The sequence below is a fragment of the Narcine bancroftii genome, chromosome 3 (assembly GCF_036971445.1).
Source record: "Narcine bancroftii isolate sNarBan1 chromosome 3, sNarBan1.hap1, whole genome shotgun sequence".
Taxonomy (NCBI): domain Eukaryota; kingdom Metazoa; phylum Chordata; class Chondrichthyes; order Torpediniformes; family Narcinidae; genus Narcine; species Narcine bancroftii.
The window spans coordinates 247,351,806-247,366,221 of NC_091471.1; the positions used below are offsets into that span (position 1 = coordinate 247,351,806).

The 14,416-nt window shown below is 47.3% G+C and overlaps 1 protein-coding gene across 1 annotated transcript in view; it reads right to left on the reverse strand.

Moving 5' to 3' along the window:
* ppan (peter pan homolog) overlaps positions 1 to 9,588 on the reverse strand; it is a 40,132-nt gene extending 30,544 nt beyond the window's left edge. The window contains exons 1-4 of the mRNA XM_069927425.1: positions 9,482 to 9,588; positions 4,530 to 4,700; positions 3,664 to 3,765; positions 943 to 993 (exon numbers count right to left, since the gene is read on the reverse strand). Of these exons, the coding sequence (XP_069783526.1) occupies positions 943 to 993; positions 3,664 to 3,765; positions 4,530 to 4,700; positions 9,482 to 9,499 (342 nt within the window). The 5' untranslated portion in view covers positions 9,500 to 9,588. The remainder of the gene's footprint in view (positions 1 to 942; positions 994 to 3,663; positions 3,766 to 4,529; positions 4,701 to 9,481) is intronic.
* Positions 9,589 to 14,416: the final 4,828 nt, after the last annotated feature.

A 14,416-nucleotide genomic window follows, 5' to 3' on the forward strand; every position in this document is an offset into this window, starting at 1 on the left:
GGATTGAGGTGAAAAGGGTTAAATGCATCACCTCAAGGCCCTGGGATTGGATTGTGAGTTGGGATATTTCTGTTGGACCTTCAGCATTTACCAGTGCTAGCAACAGAGGTAACTTAAAGCTCAAACACCAAACTGGAACATGGGCGTAAATCAGAGTGGGGCTCAAATCACCACTTACTGCTCGACAGCAAGCAACCTGGCAACAGGCCAACTATCAGGTCAGCATACTGAATGGATTGAACACACAGCAGAAACGCTCAGTGGGATAGAACATCAATCAGTAGAACACAGGAAGGCCTTCCACTGGGCCAAATTAAACTACATCCCTTCTGTTTGCACATGATCCACATCCCTCCTCAGCCTCAGACAAGTTGTTGAGTACAGGGATTGGGTAACAGGAAATTAGGGCCTATATCAGAGCACATGATTAATATTTGCATTATGTTCTAGATCTATAGGATGGAGAGATTTGGGTTTCAGCCAGTTTCCCTTTGAGCCTGCCAACAATCAATCTCCATCTAACAACTGACAGCCTTTCCAAAGTCCATGTTCCAAAGTCATTTTGTACCAAACAATCAATCACTGAGGAAATAAGAGCGCACCCAGTGGTAGAAGCACTCAACAAATTAGGCAGCATCTCTGGCAAAAGAAACAGAGCTAATGTCCCAGGTTGAACATTTCTTCAGATGGGGGAAAAGAGGTGTTCCGATGAAAGGCCTTCAAAAGGAAATGTGAACTCTGTTTCTCTTGAAAGAGGACCTGCCCAATCTGTTGAATTATGAATCTGTACTTTTTGATCCATTTCGTTTTGTAAATTAAACGCATTCAGCTCTGATTTTGTCTGTTTGCAGCCTCTTGATCCTGGTGTCCGATTTGCAGGAGTTACCTGCAGCAATCATCCGAAGGAAAGTATGATCAGACAACGCCACAAGGCGCACTCACCCGGGACACTCTGAATGACAGCGTGGGGCCTCTTGGTAAACGAGCCACTTTCTGGGACGGGTGGAGAAGAAAGAAAATACAAGTGACTGATAATGAAAACAATATTGTACATTTATTAGTGAAGCCTCTGGCCAATCCTTGCACCAAAACTAACTCTGGAGGGGTGAGGGACATTTCCAGGGCCTCCACTAATCTTGGCTTTGTACTGAAACATGAAAGACTGCAGATGCTGGAGGAACCCAGCCAGTCTTGCAGTGTCCATAGGAGGTAACCGATGTTTTGGGCCCGAGAACTTCCTCAAGGCTCGAGTGAAAATAGACAAGTGTCTGAATTAAAGGCTGGGGAAAGAATGGGAGGGGGAGGAGTACAGACCAACAGACAAAGAACACAGTGCAGACCCTTCAGCCCTCTATGTTGTACTAACCCATATATTAAAAAAACACTAAACCCTCCCTACCCAGTAATCCTCTATTTTTCTTCCATCCATGTGCCTGTTTAAGAGTTTCTTAAATGTTTCAGCCTCCACTACTATTCCTGGCAAGGCATTCCAGGCACCCACAACTCTGTGTAAAAAAACTTACCCTTGATGTCTCCCCTAAACTGCCCTCCCTTCATTTTGTGCTGATGTCTTCTGGTGTTTGCTACTCCTGCCCTGGGAAACAGGTGCTGGCTGTCCACCCTGTCTACGTCTCTCATAATCTTGTAGACTCCTCTCATCCTTCTACGCTCCAAAGTGAAAAGTCCCAGTTCTACTAACCTTGCCTCGTAAGATTTATTTTCCAATCCAAGTAATATCCAGGGTAAATCTCGGCACCCTCTCCAGAGCTTCCATATCCTTCCTATAATGAGGTGACCAGAACTGAACACAATATTCTTACTGTGGACTCATCAGAGATTTGTAGAGTTGCAACATGACCTCTCTTGAACTCAATCCCCCTATTAATGAAGCTCATTATCCCATAGGCCTTCTTAACTATCCTAGCAACCTTGAGGGATGTATGGAATTTTACCCCAAGGTCTCCCTGTTTATCCCCACTCTGAAATAACTGACCATTAACCCTGTACTCAGCCTCCTGGTTTGTCCTTCCAAAATGCATCACGTAGCACTTATCTGGATTGAACGCCATCTGCCACTTTTCCACCCAACTCTGCATCCTGTTTCCTTTGTAACCTTCAACTCATTCCACAACTCCTCCAACCATCGTATCATCTGTAAACTTACTGACTTATCCTCCTGCCTCTTCATCCAGGTCATTTATATTAAAAAAAAAATCACAAAGAGCAGGGGTTCCTGCGGCACTCCACTAGTCACTGACCTCCAGGCAGAATATTTTCCTTCCTCTACTACTCTCTGCTTTCTTCCTACGTCAATTCTTTTATCCACACTGCCAAGGTTCCAAGGATTCCATGCCTCAAAACTTTTTGAACGAGTCTCTCATAAGGGTCCTTGTCAAATGCCTTACTAAAATCCATGTAGACCGCATTGACCTCAACAATTTCTTTTGTTAACTTCTCAAAAAAACTCAATTAGACTTGTGCAGCATGACCTTTCCTTCACAAAGCCATGCTGACTATCCTCGAGTAGATTGTACTTCTCCAAATGTTCATAGATCCTAGCCTTAAGAAATATCTCCAATAGTTTGCACACCACTGACACAAGACTCACCGGTCTATAATTCCCAAGATTCTCCTTATTATCTTTATTAAACAAGGGGATTACATTTGCCATTCTCCAATCCTCTAGCACCCCCCTTGCAGCCAAAGACGACTCAAAGATCATAGATCATTGCCACTGCCCCAGCTATCCCTTTCCACAGCAACCTGGGGTATATCACGTCTGGCCCCGGGGACTTATCAATCTTAATGTTTTTAAGAAGATCCAACATTTCCTCTTCCTTAATCTCAACACTGCCTAGCACACAAGCCTGTTCTATTCTGACCTCACCCTGATCAAGGTCCTTTTATCTCATGAATATTGAAGCAAAATATTCATTTAGGACCTCCCCAACCTCCTCCACCTCCTGGCATATTATGCCTCCTTTATCCTTTAGTGGACCCACCTTCATTCTCATCATCCTTTACATATGCATAGAGTGCCTTGGGATTCTCCTTAATCCTACCTGCCAAGGCCTTCTCATGCACCTTTTGAGCTCCTTTTTAAGCTCCTTCCTGGCTACCACACACTTCTCACGAGCCTTTCCTGTTTCCTTTATCTAATATATGCTTCCTTCTTCCACTTGATTAGCTACCTCCTTCCACTTGATTAGCTACCTCACCTATTTCATCAACAGACAAAAAGTGTTAATTGGATATGATAAGAGGAAAGGCGAGAATTGATGTGCAAGAGTAATTCTGGGAAACTGCAGTCTGCAGTGCTGTTTAATGCAACAGAAAAGTAGTCACGGCTCGATTACAACCTGGGTTCAAGTCCACCACTATCTGTAAGGAGTTTGTATGTCCTACCCACAACGGCATGGGTTTCCATCCATTCTCAAGATGTACAGCTTGGTAGGTCAATTGGTCACACATGGGTGATTGATTGTTGAGGGCTTGTGGGCCGGAAGGGCCTGCTAGATCTCTAAATTAATAGTCCGGAGCATTAGGCAGGAGGACAGAGACATGGAACCCTGCACAAGCCCGCCTCACTAGCAGACTCGCACCAAGGCCATTTTCCCATTGACAATGGGCGGAATGGGTTCCAGGGGAACTTCATCAGCTTACCAAGTTCACGTTTATCGGCGATTTTGTAAAAATTAAGAAGTGCGTCACCCCAAGCGGTCCAGCTACCGAGACAAAATCTTTCAGCAAATTCTTCTTCTGAACCTGCAAAATGGGTTTAAGAAAGTGAGCTGCTTGTAACACCATCGTTACCGGATGCACTAAAACCATCAGTTTTCCTTTCAGCGAACATCACCCACTTTAATCAGCTTCTTACACGATTCAGACCCACCTTCGCCTGAACTGAATGTACAGCTCTGCTGACATCTTCTCTGCAGTCACTTCCAAAGCTGAGGGAAGGGGACAAGTGGTCATTGCCTCCTCCACGTGGCCTCACAGGATATACCTTTCACTCACTCATTGTCAGCCCTTCTCAATCTTGTCACTTATTAAGAATAGCAGAGGGTCAGGGTGCTGAAAGGAGTGAAACACAGAGGTCTGCAGACTCTGATTGTACAGAAATGCTGGAGGAACTCAGCAGGCCCCACAACATCCATAGAACAAAGAAATATTAATACATAATAGAGATCAGGCAGGAAAGTGGACAACCCCAAGTCTTCCACATGGTCTACCTTTGTCTCCTATTTTTTATATATATATATATATATACACAGTAAAAACCCCCAGTATCCAGCATCTATGGGGATTGGTAGATGGCAGATAAGAGAATTTTCCGGTTGCTTGAGAGTGCGTGTTGCATGATTTGCAAACTGACCGCTCATTTTAAACTTTTGTATTTTGACCCATTTATTTTCCATCATTTTTTTTGCCGGCTGCTTGAATTCTGGATAATGGGGATTTTACTTATCCATTCACATGGCTTCTCACGGAAGTTTCTAAATGACAAGACATGACCGAGTAAGACTCACCACCAGCGAGCGGGCAGTGAAGGGCTCCATCACCCGCCTCATATCTCTGATCAACTGCAGCACATTATGCCCGACGCGGCCTCGCTGGAAGACGAAGGAATGAGGGACACTGTCAAACTCCTCCTGCGCGAGGTGAATCGCGTTCACCCGAGCTTTTTTCTGGCTCTTAGTCTGAAGTGGGATTTAAAGAAATTTAACTTTAGACACAGGAATCGGAATCATAAGGAACATCTGACAATCATCGACGTTCGCCAGCAGAAGATTATCACTGGAGAATTAGCAAAGTTTACAGAAAACCTTTCCAAAGCTACAAGACCAATAGTGACATAAAAACGCCATGCTGGAGAAATTCAGCAGGTCAAACAGTGTACCTTATATCGCAAAGGTAGATAATATAACCAACATTTCTGGCTTGAACCCTTCATCAATTTAGTTAGTGACGATACTTCTTTGTGAAGAACTTTGGATGATTCTGAAGTTAAGAAAAAAAAACTTCTTCACAAGAAAATAGGTCTTGGCCACCAGGTTCCTGGTATTCAATATGATCTGGATGATAATGTGATGAATTGGATCAGAAAGTTTGTTGATGACACAAGGTTAGGAGGCATTGTGGACAGCAAGGAAGATTTTCAAAGCTTGCAGAGGGATCTGGACCATCTGGGTGAATGGGCCATAAAATGGCAGATGGAGTTTAATGGAGACAAGTGTGAGGTGATGCATTTTGGAAGGGCAAACCAAGGTAGGAGATAGGGCACTGAGGAGTGCGAAAGAGCAGAGATTTGGGAATACAAATACATTATTCCATGTATGTGGACAGGGCTGTAAAGAAAGCTTTTGGTATCTTAGCCTTTATAAATCAAAGTATTGAGTATAGAAGTTGGGTTGTTATGCTGAAGTCGTTTTAAGTCATTGGTGAGGCCAAATTTGCAGTACTGTGTGCAGTTCTGGATACCTAACTAGAGGAAGGATATCAAAAGATCAAGAGAGTGCAGAGAAGATTTACGAGGATGCTGCCGGGTCTTCAGGAGTGGAGCTACATGAAAAGATTAAACAGGTTAGGACTTTATTCCTTGGAGCGAAGAAGAATGAGGGGAGATTTGATAGACGTTGACAAGATTTTGAGAGGTACAGACAGAGTCGATGCAAATATGATTTTTCCACTTAGATTGGGGGAGATAAATACGAGAGGTCATAGTTTTAAAATGAAAGGGGAAAGGTTTAGGGCGAGCATTAGGAATAAGTTCTTCATTCAAGAGAGTGGTGGGAGTGTGGAATGAGCAGCTGTCTGATGTAGTGAATGTGGGCTCAATCATGTGTTTTAAGAATAAATTGGATAGGTACATGGATGGGAGAGGCCTGGAGGATTATGGAATGGAAGCAGGCCAGTGGAACGAGGGAGACAATGGTCAGCACAGACTAGAGGGGACGAATGGTCCATTTTCTGTGCTGTAGCATTCTATGATCATAACTCATCTATGCTTGCTTCAAACCTCTTTCACACCAATTCACCATGGTCCTCAAACTTCTCTACTTTAAATAGTTTTAATCATCTAGCTTTCCACAATTCCCCTGGCAGAATTCTGGAGATTCACTCCCCTCTCCTGGTAACACTTTTTACTCCCCAGATATCTTCATCTTAAATGATTGACCCCTTATCTTGAAACTATAACCATTTACAGAGCGGAAACAGGCCATGTTGGACTTTCAAGTCCGCACCGATTCACTGATTTTGTGCACCCTCTTCAGGCATTGGTGGTTTTAAGTGTAGTGTATCTTTGAGAATTTTAACATCTATCCATAGGTTCTCTGTACTTTGGATGTGAAATCTCATATTAAAATATTCAAAAACATTGGCTGTGTGGGAGAAGCCAGTGAGTGGCCATGGACAATAGCTTCTCAGACTGGACTAGTTCAAGAATATCCCACTAATGGAAACACCTCAACATCCAAGCTGTTGTGTCTCTTCACGAGCTTACATGTTTGAAAAAGATCAGCTGTCCTTCTACCAAATTCCAAAGAAGGCAGACCTGCCTTCTCCTAATAGATCAATCCTCTCATCCCAAGGATCGAGATTATGAATCTCCTTTGAGTGACCGAAACTCTAAGACCTCAAAAGTGCGATTCTAAATGAGGGTCTTCAGTCCTTTCGTGCTTATGTTTAAGAATTATTGAAACACTTTTTGATTCCATTTTTGGTCCTTTCATGCGAACTTCCCCCACAGACAAGTTCAATTTTCATGCTATAGTTTTGAAATTAAATTTAAATATGCAAAACTGTGACAGGCTCTTCCACCTCACAAGCCTGTGCCACCCAATTAACCTACAACCCCCAGTACATTTTAAAGAGTGGGAGGAAACTGTAACACCCAGAGGAAACCCACACAGACACGGGGAGAACGTACAAATTCCTTACAGACAGCGCCGGAATTGAATGGCAATCATTGGCACTGTAATAGCATTGTGTTGACTGCTACAATGTGCTGCCGATTAGACTATACATCAGCCATTCTCAACTGAGGCCATACGGGGGATCTCACCCCCCCCCCCCTCCCCTAGGAGCCACAGCACAATTAAGAGGCCATGAACTGAAATCATAAAATATTTTTTATGTAGTTGGGAGAAGTACGGAAGAAACCATCTAAATTTAACAGCCAATTAATTTGAGCAGAATCCAAAGGGGGCTGCTTCATCCACCAATCAAGCTTTTCTCCGAGGTTGTTACTATGAGGAGGAATGTGGCAGGCACACTTCACTGAGATCAAGCCTGATGCCTGGCTCGGTTGGCTGCAGTATCGACTCCGAGTCAGAAGGACCCAACTCTGTAAGTCGAGTACAAATCACCAGGGGAGAACTGTGACAGAGATTTGCATGTCCAAGATGCTGCTTCTTGAATGTGATGATAAATGGAAGCCATGTCTGTTCCCTTGCCACCATTGCAGGTTCAAGGAAGCGCATGCTTATTCTAGGACTGCGCATTTCCCCTGGCTGAGTCACAAGGAATCACAGTCTTTCAGAATAAGGGGCACAATTGAGAGTGTCCTATCTGGCTGCATCATTATATGATATGGTAGCTGCAAAGCATCAGACTGCAAACCCATACAGAGGATCATTAACGAAGCCAAAAGGATCACCGGGGTCTCCCTTTCCTCTATTGACAACATTTACTGAAAGCATTTGCCCAAATAGGGCTCAAGGAATTACAGAAGACCTTTTCCAGCCAGCACATAGCATCTTCAAATCCACTACCATCAAGGACATGGTACGGGAGCATCAAAATCAGGATTGACAGGCTCCAAAACTAGTGAACAGTATTCTGTAATGGTGAAAGTCATTCCAAACATTTATTTTGATTATTTATATGATCTTTAATTTTACAGCACATTGTGTGTTTTTGTGCATATATCATGGTCTGGAAAAACAGTTTAGTCAGGTTGTACATGTACCATCAGATGATAATAAACTTGAACAAGAAACTTTGTCATTCAGAAATGATGAACCAGTACCAGTCAAGGCAGATGAATAGGTTTAAGGATTGAGGCTTGCACATTAAGGCTGTGGAGAGAGAGCAGGAACAATGCAAGATTAAGGCATTGGTGAAGCCAAGTTTGGAGTATTGTGTGCAGTTCTGGTCTCCAAATTATAGGATACAAGGTAGAGAGGGTGCAAAGAAGGTATACAAAAAAGTTGCCTGGATATGGAGAAAGATACTGGGACTTTATTCATTGGAGCATAGAAGATTGAGAGGGGATTTGATGGAGGTCTTTAAATGTATGAAGGGAATAGATGGAGTAGATGTAATAGGCTCTTTCCCCTGAGGGTAGGGGAGATTGGAACAAGGGGTCATAAGTTAAGGGTTGAGGGGCAAAACTTTAGAAGTAATACAAGAGGATGCTTCTTCACTCAGGGAGCGGTGGCTGAGTGGAATGATCTTCCGGAAGAGGTATTTGCTGCAGGGTCAATTCTGTCATTTAAGAAGAGGTTAGAAGAGGTCATGGATGTGAGGGGGGTTGAAGAGTTATGGGCAGGGAGCAGATAGGTGGAACTAGTGGAGTTTCATGTAAATCAGTGCGGACTAGAAGGGGCTTTTTCCGTACTGAAATTCTTATCTGGTTATTAAGGTGCTGAAGAAGCTCAGCAGCTCTTGAACCATCCATCGGAGGTAAAGAGACAACTGAGCCTTAGCCCATCACTCCGACTGCCGGGATCTTGCTGTGCTCCCCGCCCCTCCGACTGCCGGGCTCTTGCTGTGCTCCCCGCCCCTCCGACTGCCGGGCTCTTGCTGTGCTCCCCGCCCCTCCGACTGCCGGGCTCTTGCTGTGCTCCCCGCCCCTCCGACTGCCGGGCTCTTGCTGTGCTCCCCGCCCCTCCGACTGCCGGGCTCTTGCTGTGCTCCCCGCCCCTCCGACTGCCGGGCTCTTGCTGTGCTCCCCGCCCCTCCGACTGCCGGGCTCTTGCTGTGCTCCCCGCCCCTCCGACTGCCGGGCTCTTGCTGTGCTCCCCGCCCCTCCGACTGCCGGGCTCTTGCTGTGCTCCCCGCCCCTCCGACTGCCGGGCTCTTGCTGTGCTCCCCGCCCCTCCGACTGCCGGGCTCTTGCTGTGCTCCCCGCCCCTCCGACTGCCGGGCTCTTGCTGTGCTCCCCGCCCCTCCGACTGCCGGGCTCTTGCTGTGCTCCCCGCCCCTCCGACTGCCGGGCTCTTGCTGTGCTCCCCGCCCCTCCGACTGCCGGGCTCTTGCTGTGCTCCCCGTCCCTCCGACTGCCGGGCTCTTGCTGTGCTCCCCGTCCCTCCGACTGCCGGGCTCTTGCTGTGCTCCCCGCCCCTCCGACTGCCGGGCTCTTGCTGTGCTCCCCGCCCCTCCGACTGCCGGGCTCTTGCTGTGCTCCCCGTCCCTCCGACTGCCGGGATCTTGCTGTGCACCCCGCGCTGCCGAACAGCCCCCCACCCCCGCTCACCCGTCTGCTGCGTCCCATCTCGCCGCCGTCGTTGTCCTCCTCCTGCCCGCTCTCACACGCTGCTCCTGCGCGCAGCCATTGACGGCTCACCGACCACGTGGCCGCCCGGGTGCACCGGCTCAGCGCTTCCGGCTGCAGAAGTCCCCGAATAACGTTCCGGCCCAGCCAGCCACCCACTGGTGCATCCTTCTATATCCTCCCCCAGAGGGGCACACCCACCTTCAATTAAGTAATTTTGAACCTAAAAGAATCGCCAAAATGGGCACAATGGCCCACAAACAGCAATGTAAACAATAGAGACCATGCAGCCCATCAAGGAAGCCCTGGTCTTCATCCAAGTGCCAGGAGATAGTTTGATTCCATTCAAGGGTTCAGGAAGGGTTTGGGAATCAGCCCCTCTGATAATAAAACATTGCACTTTTAGTTTTTAAAATCTCAATGATGGGACTTAAACCCACAACCTCTGGTCTCAGGTCAGAGCCAAGTTCATTCCACGAGTACAACCCGACGAAACAGCGTTCTTCGGTCCTCGGTGCAGACACACAACGCAGGAAAAGTATTCATCTATACATTAAACAATATATATGTGCAGGACAAGTATTTCATATGTACAAATAAATAAACGTTGTTTCATAAATATGAGATTTTCGGATGGTTAGTGTGAGCAGTTCCTTTGGTCGTTCATTGTTCCCACTGGAAGGTGACATCACCTTCACTGTCCAGTTGACAGTAAGGTTAAACCTAATTCTCACTGGAGTGTTGTGGTGATGTTTCCACCATTGTATATAGTTATCATTGTCGGTTGTGTATATGGAGCTGGCCCACCCACAGATGGCTCATACCCTATGACTCCTCCCCCATGGTCCTGGGCCACAAAGGTCGAGCCACCTCTCCCTTCCTGCCATTCCTATACCTGGATCCAGACCAGCAAGGTTCGTCTGTACATTAAAGCTTATCATTCCCTCAGCCTAGTCTCGGTGGTTACTGGTAGTGCACTACAAGGGGTCTCGAGTACTATCTCGAGTACTCGAGATGGCAGAGGTCGACAGCATCGAGTCCACGCTGCTGAAGATCCAGCTGCGCTGGATGGGTCACGTCTCCAGAATGGAGGACCATCGCCTTCCCAAGATCGTATTATATGGCGAGCTCTCCACTGGCCACCGTGACAGAGGTGCACCAAAGAAAAGGTACAAGGACTGCCTAAAGAAATCTCTTGGTGCCTGCCACATTGACCACCGCCAGTGGGCTGATAACGCCTCAAACCGTGCATCTTGGCGCCTCACAGTTTGGCGGGCAGCAACCTCCTTTGAAGAAGACCGCAGAGCCCACCTCACTGACAAAAGGCAAAGGAGGAAAAACCCAACACCCAACCCCAACCAACCAATTTTCCCTTGCAACCGCTGCAATCGTGTCTGCCTGTCCCGCATCGGACTTGTCAGCCACAAACGAGCCTGCAGCTGACGTGGACTTTTTACCCCCTCCATAAATCTTCGTCCACGAAGCCAAGCCAAAGAAGAACTACAAGGGGTAAGGTTTTTTTTAAATGCAGAGAGTGGCTGTGATGTATTGACAAGGGTGGTGGTGGAGGCTGGAACATTAGGGGCATTTAAGAGACACATGAAAATAGAGGGTTACAAAGTAGGAAGTGTTTAGTTTTTTTTGTACGAATATATCAGTCAGCTCAATATAGAGGGCCTGTACCGTGCTGTAATACTCCATGTTTAATAAACAAGGATAATGGAAATTATGTAAATAAGGAATTTTTATGTCTGATGTCTATCATTCAGTGCCAGAAGAGGGAGTAATCTTTTCTTTTTCTCTTTGGCTTGGCTTCGCAGATGAAGATTTATGGAGGGGTAATGTCCACGTCAGCTGCAGCTTGTTTGTGGCTGACAAGTCCGATGCGGGACAGGCAGACACGGTTGCAGCGGTTGCAAGGGAAAATTGGTTGGTTGGGGTTGGGTGTTGGGTTTTTCCTCCTTTGTCTTTTGTCAGTGAGGTGGGCTCTGCGGTCTTCTTCAAAGGAGGTTGCTGCCCGCTGAACTGTGAGGTGCCAAGATGCACGGTTTGAGGCGATATCAGCCCACTGGCGGTGGTCAATGTGGCAGGGACCAAGAGATTTTTTTAGGCAGTCCTTGTACCTCTTCTTTGGTGCACCTCTGTCACGGTGGCCAGTGGAGAGCTCGCCATATAACACGATCTTGGGAAGGCGATGGTCCTCCATTCTGGAGACGTGACCTACCCAGCACAGTTGGATCTTCAGCAGTGTGGATTTGATGCTGTCGGCCTCTGCCATCTCGAGTACTTCGATGTTAGGGATGAAGTCGCTCCAATGAATGTTGAGGATGGAGCGGAGACAACACTGGTGGAAGCGTTCTAGGAGCTGTAGGTGATGCCGGTAGAGGACCTATGATTCGGAGCTGAACAGGAGTGTGGGTATGACAACGGCTCTGTATACGCTAATCTTTGTGAGGTTTTTCAGTTGCTTGTTTTTCCAGACTCTTTCGTGTAGTCTTCAAAAGGCGCTATTTGCCTTGGCGAGTCTGTTGTCTATCTCGTTGTCAATCCTTGCATCCGATGAAATGGTGCAGCCGAGATAGGTAAACTGGTTGACTGTTTTGAGTTTTGTGTGCCCGATGGAGATGTGGGGGGGCTGGTAGTCATGGTGGGGAGCTGGCTGATGGAGGACCTTAGTTTTCGTCAGGCTGACTTCCAGGCCAAACATTTTGGCAGTTTCCTCAAAACAGGATGTCAAGTGCTGAAGAGCTGGCTCTGAATGGGCAACTAAAGCGGCATTGTCTGCAATGAGTAGTTCACGGACAAGTTGCTCTTGTGTCTTGGTGTGAGTTTGCAGGCGCCTCAGATTGAAGAGACTGCCATCTGTGCGGTACCGGATGTAAACAGCGTCTTCATTGTTGAGGTCTTTCATGGCTTGTTTCAGCATCATGCTGAAGAAGATTGAAAAGAGGGTTGGTGCGAGAACGCAGCCTTGCTTCACGCCATTGTTAATGGAGAAGGGTTCAGAGAGCTCATTGCTGTATCTGACCCGACCTTGTTGGTTTTCGTGCAGTTGGATAACCATTTTGAGGAACTTTGGGGGGCATCCAAGGCGCTCTAGTATTTGCCAAAGCCCTTTCCCGCTCACGGTGTCAAAGGCTTTGTTGAGGTCAACAAAGGTGATGTAGAGTCCTTTGTTTTGTTCTCTGCACTTTTCTTGGAACTGTCTGAGGGCAAAGACCATGTCAGTAGTTCCTCTGTTTGCGCGAAAGCCGCACTGTGATTCTGGGAGAACATTCTCGGCGACACTAGGTATTATTCTATTTAGGAGAATCCTAGCGAAGATTTTGCCTGCAATGGAGAGCAGCGTGATTCCCCTGTAGTTTGAGCAGTCTGATTTCTCGCCTTTGTTTTTGTACAGGGTGATGATGATGGCATCACGAAGGTCCTGAGGCAGCTTTCCTTGGTCCCAGCAGAGCTTGAAAAACACATGCAGTTTGGCATGCAGAGTTTTGCCGCCAGCCTTCCAGACCTCTGGGGGGATTCCATCCATACCTGCTGCTTTGCCACTTTTCAGTTGTTCAATTGCCTTATATGTCTCTTCCCGGGTGAGGACCTCATCCAGCTCTAGCCTTAGGGGCTGTTGAGGGAGCTGGAGCAGGGCGGATTCTTGGACTGAGCGGTTGGCACTGAAAAGAGATTGGAAGTGTTCTGACCATCCGTTGAGGATGGAGATCTTGTCGCTGAGGAGGACTTTGCCGTCTGAGCTGCACAGCGGGCTTTGGACTTGAGGTGAGGGGCCGTACACAGCCTTTAGAGCCTCGTAAAAACCCCTGAAGTCGCCAATGTCCGCGCTGAGCTGGGTTCGTTTGGCGAGGCTAGTCCACCACTCATTTTGGATCTCCTGGAGTTTGCGCTGAAGATGGCTGCATCGGCGACGGAAGGCTTGTTTCTTCTCTGGCCAGGACAGCTTTGCAAGGTGAGCCTGGTGGGCAGCTTGCTTCTTTGCCAGCAGCTCCTGGATTTCCTGGTTGTTTTCGTCAAACCAGTCCTTGTTTTTCCTGGAGGAGAAGCCCAGTACCTCTTCAGTGGATTGCAGTATGGTAGTCTTCAGCTGATCCCAGAGGGATGCCAGAAGAGGGAGTCATAGAGTTTTAATGATAGCTGATGTCTCCACATATATTGTATTTTTTTTCTCAGCCAGACTCCCACAGGATGGACAGTACATACATGATCCAGAAGCAGAGATGGAGTTTACAAGTTATTTAGCAGAGCACTGGCTGCAGCGACCCTGAACCCACCCCCCACCACCCCAGGACCATCCATCATCTCCACCAATGAGCCACATGGGCCTTCCAATCAACACAACAGGAATTCAAGTAATTTTGTTCCATTTCTTGGAGTTGTCCCCGCTGAAATGCTTGTTTATCAAAGGCAGTGCAGATAATCTTTGGACCCTCACGACCTTCTGCAGGGACCGCTCCCTCCGTGATTCCCTCGTTCCTCCCCACCTATTGCCCCTCCCCTCCCTCAGCACCTTCCCCTGTGGCCACAGGAGTTGAACACACCTCCTCACCACATTCCAGACCCCAAAACAGGCCTTTCAAGTGAAGCAACACTTAACAAGTATCTCCACTGTATCCAGTGCTCCTGATGTGGCCTTCTCTACATCGGAGAGACCAGTCGCGGATTGGGAATCGCTTCTCCGAGCCCCTCTACTCCATCTGCCACAACAGAGACCTCCCAGTATCCAACCATTTCAATTCTGAGTCACACTCACATGTCATCCATGGCCCTCATGTACTGTCCCACCCTGACCACCCACAGATTGGAGGAACAACATCTAATTTTCTGTCTTCGCTCCAGCCACATGGTCTTGTGGTGCGTTGAGGTAGCAGTGAGCAAGCACAAAACTCAAAAGGCTGTGCAATAGGCTTT